Source organism: Cornus florida, unplaced genomic scaffold, assembly GCF_030987335.1.
Source record: "Cornus florida cultivar Cherokee Brave unplaced genomic scaffold, ASM3098733v1 CherokeeBrave_3.0.0_Hap2_Chr06, whole genome shotgun sequence".
Lineage (NCBI taxonomy): Eukaryota > Viridiplantae > Streptophyta > Magnoliopsida > Cornales > Cornaceae > Cornus > Cornus florida.
This window is the reverse complement of record NW_026775576.1, coordinates 68,563,872-68,572,192: the sequence shown is the minus strand read 5'-3', so window position 1 is coordinate 68,572,192 and position 8,321 is coordinate 68,563,872. Positions and strand designations below refer to the sequence as shown.

At 34.8% G+C, this 8,321-nt stretch overlaps 1 protein-coding gene across 1 annotated transcript; it reads left to right on the top strand.

Moving 5' to 3' along the window:
• The first annotated feature begins 470 nt into the window (after nucleotides 1-470).
• On the top strand, nucleotides 471-7,595 carry LOC132311871 (DEAD-box ATP-dependent RNA helicase 40-like). The gene is made up of 7 exons (XM_059810007.1): nucleotides 471-636; nucleotides 1,246-1,863; nucleotides 2,808-2,896; nucleotides 4,340-4,439; nucleotides 5,218-5,469; nucleotides 5,976-6,148; nucleotides 7,217-7,595. Exons 1-7 carry the CDS (start codon nucleotides 499-501, stop codon nucleotides 7,506-7,508), a joined length of 1,662 nt encoding a protein of 553 aa, XP_059665990.1. The 5' UTR covers nucleotides 471-498; the 3' UTR covers nucleotides 7,509-7,595.
• The last annotated feature ends 726 nt before the right edge of the window (nucleotides 7,596-8,321 follow it).

Sequence of the window (8,321 nt, the reverse complement as noted above, 5' to 3'; positions counted from 1 at the left end):
AAATTTTTTTTATTCGAAAGAGTTTGTGACACGGTGACACCATTAGAAAAAATAACTAAATAAATTTGTCACACAATTAAAATTATCCAAATTCCAAATATACCCCATGCAAATAACTTAATTGGCCAGCCCATTTATTTCCAGTCCAAATAAGGCTCAAATTAGCATGAATCAAATTCCAAATTTTTAATCATGTGATTGTCCAGCCCACTTATTACCAGACCTAAAAAGGCCCAAATCAACCCTTACAATTTAGGATCCAAAGAACACAATAAACCGAACTAAACAATTGAAACACAAATCCCAATGAAAGCCCAAACTTCCATGACAAGTTAGGAAACGTTTCCAATGACCATAATACCCATGACCTCCCACTAATATTTCAAACCTACCAGTAACTCATGGACTAGTCCCACGCCTATAAATACAATTTCACGAACCGCCTTCTTCTTGAAACCTTTTCAGTGTGAAGGCTGTGAAGTCTCTCCGTGCTTAACGATGGCAGAAGGGGACGATTCAATGAGGAAAAGGAACAGAGATGAGAATAATAAGGAAACTTCCAAGGTCTCTGGTCGTGTCGCCTCTATAATCGCCGCCAAAAAGCGTAGAAAGTCCGGTAACCGCCTCATCTGTCAGGTACTTCTGTCTTAAATTCTTGATTTCTTGAGCTTTGATTATTGGGTTTTTGTTATTTTTGGGACTTCCATTGAATTTGGTTTTGGAGTATGTGATTTTTTCATCAGGAAGAAAAGAAAATGTTTGGGGGGTAAATTTGATTTTTATTTATTTATTTATTTGTTGATAGTTGCAAATCTTAAAAAAAAAAAAAATAATAATAATAATCTGGTTTTTTGGTTTATTTAGGTGGTTTTTTGATGAATAGTATTGTTAAGGGTTGATATCAGTTGCACCAAGAATCCTATCTTCGGTTCTTAATATAACTATCTAATCTTTATATACCTTGTACTCTTTTTTCTATCAAAAGATACAGAGATAATTTGGTGAAATTTCCATGAATCCTATGATTCTTGATTTGTGTTGATATCTATGTTTTCCTGGTTTGTAAAATATTACTATTTTATACTTGTTTGTTTGTTCATTTTTTTTTTTTTCTCATTATCTGCCTAAGTTATAATGTTCTTATTGTATCTATAATTAATGGATTGTCCTTTTTGTCATAAAGCCCTCTGAACTACATAATCTTTGTTGTGTAACATAGTATGTGTCAATCTGTCATGGATACAGGGAATGTGCTTTAGCCTTCCTACTATTGAGGATCCCTTTAATGACAGGCATGGGAAATTGGATACTAGAAGAAAAGAAACGAAGAAGCTTGTGCATTCCCTAGCACATGACACTATGTCGGTTAATGGGAACAGTGTTCTACAAAGTAAAGGGACCCCAGGTAGAAATCATATGAAGATGGAGCATCAAGGACAGGAAATGGTAAAGATTAAGAATTTGGAGAATGAGCAGATAATATCAGATATATCAATCGATGAAGTGGACCAGAAAATCACAATAAAGCCAGCAAAAGGACACGACTTTGAAAATTCGGGTTGTCCTTCGAGTTTTTTACTTCTGTGCTTGAATTCGATAAAAAATGCTTTGTGGCACGATGGGATCTTCAGTGGTGAAGAGGATAAGCCTTTGTTTGTTGACACATGGGGATTTGAGTTTTGGAAATGCTATTCAGCTGGAAAAGATATATTAGAGACAAGTGGGTCTTGTTCTACCACGGAGCAAATTGCTTGGATGACTTCAACTGCTGCTGATAGCATTGCAAGTTTGGAGAAAGACGGTCTATCATTCAGCAGTCCCTTTCTTTTGTACCTTGTGCCATCCAAGGAGAAAGCCATTAAGGTTAGCAAACATTTATTCTCCTTGAATTCTCAATCATAGTTGTTGTTTTTCTTATGACATATTAATCTCTTTTGACCCAGTTTTTTTTCCAACTTTAACCTCTCCCTTGAGAATTTAATTCTTACTATCATGTTGTGTTCCATGGCATTTGGAGGTAAATTTGCCTTTATGATTTTAGTCATTGTAGAAAAAATAATAGAAGCAGTTGAAAGAATGTTGCCTTGAAATCTAAAAATCTAATTCTAATTGATTTAATTATTGTTTGTGGAAATCTCAAAATAATGTGGAAAAATGCATCTTTGTTCTTTTCTGCTTTTGATTTTTGGATAAGTAAATAAATCCACTAAGATTGCCAGAACGGATGTAAACAGAGGCATACAGAACCTACTACACACCCCTAAATACATGCCCTCCCAAAATCTGACAAAAGAATCAATATAATTGGAATCGGACCCCTTAATCCAAAAAGAGAATGTTATTAACAAAATCAGTTTTAGTCTCAAAACTAGAAACCTGAGCTTTCAAAAGTTCTTAGTCTCATTTTACTCCATATGTACCACAAGCCATAAGAAGAGTATATCTTACACCACCTTAAATCTCACCAGTTGACAACTCCCTCTTTAACTCCTAAGGCCCTCGTCATTCGACTGACTACAAGAGGGCGAGAAAGAGGGCAATACATCACACCATTTTTTTTTACAGAATCTTTTTCCATTTATTATTTTGAGGAAGTAACAATTCGACTTATTTTAGATATGATGACAGCTGATGATATAGTTTCATATCCTTGGAATAATAAACAACCTTTTTTCTAGAACTTGAAGGGATCTGTTTAGCAACAAAAAGAAAAAAGATAACTAAATTTTTATGTGACTTGTATTAAGCCTCATTAGTCATTATGCCATTAATATAGTTTGTTCTGACTGCCTTTCAATCATACTCAGGTACGCTCAGTGTGCAAGCCTCTGAAAGCTCTTGGAATACATGCAGTGAGTCTACATTCTAGTTCTTCCTTGGATCACCAAATTCATGGGTAAGTGTAAGATGTTGACACATGCAAGACAACAGCATTTTGTTATATATCTAATTTTGAATATCCGGTTTGTACAAAGTGCTACAAAGATTAGCCTTGAGAGATTGTTGACGCATGTGTGTGGACTGAAAAGAGTCTGCATATGCTTGAGAGACGAGCAAGGTTGATTGTGCTTATGTCATTTGATGATGTTTGTTGTGTACATGCAATCAGAGATTGCCCCTAGTAGCCCTCATTTTGATGGCATTTCTTAGCCTGAATTAGCTCGCTTATTTTACACAACAATTGTTTCAGGCATTCTGGTGCCTCAAATCATTTAATCTGTTTGGGGCAGGGACGGAGTCAGCATGGGCTTAGGCTGGCCCATTAGTTTTTATTTTATTTTATGCATATAATTTGTAAAAATTTACAAAATGCCTCCCCTAAATCTATTTTTTTTACTAACAATTTCTTTAATTCTTTATTTCTTTATTTCTTTTCCTTCTTACTCTTCTTCTTCAAATTTCTTTTTATGCTCTTCAAAAAAATTTGCATTCTCTTTCTTCAAACAAAACCTAATTTTTTCCCCTTCAAAGTTCTCAATATTTGTTTTTTCATCTTTCTTTTTCTTTTTTCTTCTTAAAAATCTTCTTTTTCTTGCACTTATGTATGATTCATTTGCAATAACCTTTTTTTTTTTTAACTTATTCTTTAATTTTATTATTGAAATTTTATATACTTAGGGCATGTTTGGCAATCATTTTCTGTTTTGTGTTTATGTTGGCAAATTGGTGAAAAAGATAAACAAGACACGAAAACACATTAGTGCACTGATACTACACTATTATTTTTTGGCTGCTTGTCTTGCTGCACTGTTAGTTGAAAAAAAAAATCATGCTTAATATCCCCGGAACAAAATTCCTGGCTCCGTCCCTGTGTGCGAGTACAGTGATCTTGGTACATATGTCTTCTTTAACATGTTTGATGAAAGAATTAGGTATATTGATTGTGCATGTAAGGATCTAATAGGGACCAACTTACCATGGAAATAGGATTATGAATTCACATCTCTTGTGTCGGCCTAACTGCGATGCTGTTTGATGCAAGAATTATGGTTATTGTTGGTGCATGAGATGATCTTGCGAGGGACCATCTTGTCCTAAGGGTAGGATTGTGAATTCATGTCTCATATGTCGCTTAACTGCAATGCATTCTCGTTGTTTTATGTGCGTGTATTTGTTACAGTTTCTATTTGCTCTTTGTTTCTTTGGTAGAAATTTTTTACTTGCTTAGCCACCAGATTTGAATATTTTATCATATTCAGTACCTGCCTTTGGCTTATATTCTATGCGTTTTTTTTTTTTTTTTTAATTATTTTAAGACCATATTTTCGCCTCGTTTGTTCTTTTGCTAAGTAACTTCCTCTCATTTCTTCTCTTACACAAAACTGCTTTTCTTCCACAGTCTAAAGAGTTGCGAGCCAGAGTTCATCATATCAACACCTAAGAGACTTTTGGAACTTGTTTCCTTGAAGGCTATCGACATATCTGGGGTTTCCGTACTGGTAATGCTCCTACCTCCTCCAATTATTATTATTTTGTAATTTTTAACGACATTCAATCTATTTTTTGAAACCTAATCTCTTACTTCTCGCTGCTTTTCACATCATCATTTCTTACTATATTATAGATAAAAAAAATGAGGAAATTGAAAGGCAGCAGTCGTAAATTAAAAGTTATTTATTTATTTTTGCTTCTTCAGTTGTTGAACTTTTCTTTGGACACTTTCTCTTAATTTTTCATTCTACTTTCTGTCTTCCCCTCCTGTTTCTAACTAACAGATTCTTGTTGGTAAAAGTTCTGTATTTCTCTCCCCTGTTTTGTGCATTGTGTTAATTGTATTCAGCTTGTGTGTTTGCCTCTTAGTTTTCTGAAATAATAGATTGTAACTTATGTGCTAATTAGCTGTTCAGTCTCTGTCTAACAACAGAGCAGGGAACTTTAAGTTGTGGTGCTTTTGCAATATACACACTTGTTTTTCTGGGAATCTCTTTTTTCTATTCGTTGTGTTATATATGTGTGTGAGTGACGTGTTTTGGACATTCTACTGCATTTTCCAGGCTCACTGAAAACCACACACTCTTACCGCAATATGTGTTAGCCTCATTGAGCAACTGTTTGAATACGATTTGTAAAGAGCTGTAAGTTCTGTTAAAAGGATATAATAGAACTCTTAGTATCAGTATGCATTTATACATTTTTTAATAAATGGCTTTACTTTCCACAGACTTGTTATTTTGAGCTTTATCATCTCTTTCTGATCCCTTTTTGGCACTTTATCAGGTGGTTGATGATTTGGAAGCTTTTATTGAAGGTGGTTACTTTGACATTATTCAGTCCATTAAGCAAGCCGTCTCTGGAAATCCCCAAACTATAGTTTTCAGTAATTGCTTGAATTATGCGTCCGTTCCACTTGTGCGCAAACTTCTGCGGGGATCAATCTGCAGATTAGCACTTAATGATTTTATTGCTAGTCAAAGTGCTTGTATCATCCAGTCTGTGCACATGTGCGCCCCAGAAGAAAAACTATCAAAGGTATTTTGACATCATTGTTCAAATCCTTAACTTTGTGCCTTTGATGTTAGTACGCAAGGAAAAAAAACTATTACATGATCTGTATCGGTTCATCAACCTTTTTTCCTGAATAAATAGAATGGAGTGAACCAGCTTCTCCTAAATTAATGAGAAACAATATAAATTTGGTTTGAAGATTTGTGAATTGGATATTCTTCGGTGAAAGACATTAGTGGTGTTTTGTGTTGCCTGTGCCAATGATAATCATGGATAACATTATAGTTGCCCGTTTGTTGAAGGCTTCCTCCCCCCTACCCCAACTCTCCCCCGAAGAGTGAAGAAAGAAATTATAAATTATCTGGCCAAATCTGTTGTAACACAATGGTAATAAATTGGTAACATGGCATCTTAAAAGGAGGCGTGGGGTTAAGGATTAAATTATTATTTCTCATCAATAAAGAATATTATAGATTGTTAGGCAGTTGTTCTATCATTTACCTAATACTTGTCTCAAATGACTTTTGCAGAGCATGCAAATTTTGGATCAGGCTTGTGGCAATAGACTTGGCACCAAGTTCTTTAAGGCGCTGTTTGTAGTTGGGAAGGATAGCAATTTTCATATGTCAGTTACTTCCATCAAGTCAAAGGGTTACTCCATCTCAACAAACTCAATTTGGAGTAATTCTGAAGTACAAAACAGGTAAATTTCAAACTTCTTTGCCATGTTTACCTCTTGTAAAGTTTTTATACAATCCTTCATTCCTTAAATTGGACCCAGTCATTTTCCATGTTATACAACAACCCACAGATCTTGCTGGATTTCTTATTTGCCACTTTGCAGCCTAGATTATTTGATATAAGTTGCTGTAACCTTCAAGTGAATTTAAGCATCCAACAAAATTGCTCCCTTCTTCCTCTCCCTCTATTTCTGATGTTATCACAGGCATGTGGTGCATCTCCGAGGCTTTGCTTGATTTGGCACGAAATAAATGGGGAGGAAAGGGGAGCCGAGCCATCATCATGGATGACGGTGCAAGACTGATATTCATTTAAAGAAAAAATATACATTGATATTAGTGTTTTAGTGAATGGATGATAGTCTACGACTGATTCATTTAAAAAAGAAGAAGAGAGAGTTGATATTAGTGATTTAATGAATCAATTATAGCTATCGTTGCGCCCTTGACTTCTTGGGTGGTATAACCTCCATCCCCCTTTGAGGAGGTCGATGCCAAATCTGATTTTATGAGATTTTTTCATCAATTTCTAAATTGGCCTACATGGAGAATCAAGTTTACCAAAACTGTTGGGAAGGTTCAAGCCCCAAGTGGGGCAACAATAAAAATATAATAATAATAAGAGAAAAAAAAAAATTTGTGATAGCTCCTTCATTTGATAAAAAAGGTCCATTTTTGGATTCTATATTTGTTTTAATATTTTTCCTTAAAACTCAACTAAGCCTTTTCCTAGTTCCTTGGAGTCATATTATGCTTTCTTTATCTGCTAATCGGTTTAATACAAGTGTTTCATCTGTATTCTCTATAAATGATTTATCAAAAAAATATGTATTCTCAGTAAATGAAAATATAGTATTTTATTGAAAAGAATAAAGTGCAGAATTCCCTTCCTTTCCTTTCTTTTACGATTTTCTTAGAAGCTATGCCGGTTATTCTCTTACATTTTTTCTGTCTAGTACTATGCTTTCTATAGGTTCTTGTACAGAATAAGTCGACTTGCTTGTCTCATATTTGTACTTAATTTTTGGCAGTAAATTGAGGTCTCCAGTCTCCGTGATCAACGTGGAACACATCAGTACCACCGATTTAGCAGAATTCGAAGTTGTAATTATCTATGATTTTGCACTCTCAATTGACAAGTACATCAAGATCCTGACAAGGATGGCTCGTCGGACTGTCAATGGCGTGTTGTATAGCTTTCTCACAAGAGAAGATGCACTTGTTGCTGGACCATTGATTGAAATCCTCGAAAAATGTGGGCAGGCAGTGTCTGAACCCTTGAAAATTTTATGCCACTCTTCTTCTTCATTATTGGAACATTGAAGTCCGAACTTGCTTTATTGTTTTATATCTTCTGTTGTAGTCTTGTATCATCATGAAATTAATAATAGATTGATTTTTTTATTCTTACTGCTTGACAGTTTTTTTGCAACTGGTGTGATGATAGAGATTTTGAATGTCGTCTCTACTCATGAATCTTTGTTTGAAGAAATTCAGGAAGAAATGGATAGGAACTAAAATCTAAGAGGATTCGAAACGAGACATGGGAAGTTTTTTTTGCCACCATTACAACTTGTATTTAAGAATTCATGTTCTTCTTAGATTTAACTTACTGAAAAAATTACAAGGGGATCATCAAATGATCCAATTAAATTTGCAAGAACATTTTCACACAAACATGTAAAACTCAAGCAATTGTGTTCCTAGGTCTGCCATTTTGTGGTTTTCTGTTTGTTAATGATAGTTCTGAAAGTGTTTCTAAGAATGTTATGTTGCCGTGGTCATACACTGTCCAAAATCTCCACATTTTTGGGTCCGGTGGTGTTGGGTCTCCTAGAACACTTCATAATCTCCACATTTTTGGGTCCGGTAGTGTTGGGTCTCCTAGAACACTTCATAATTCACTTCCGGACACGTGCAATCCCTTCCTACTATTGCTATGATTCAAATTTTGTTCCTTTCTCCTCTCTCTTTTCCCTTTCCATCCTTCCATTATCCTTCCTGTCAAACTTAGCCTCAGCTTCACCTTCCTCTTTCAGATGATATGCTTACAATGTATTATATCACATTATCAATGTGTTGTAACAGCTTTGATATGCTTTTAGAAAATCAGCATTTTTTTTTTTGGTCTTACTA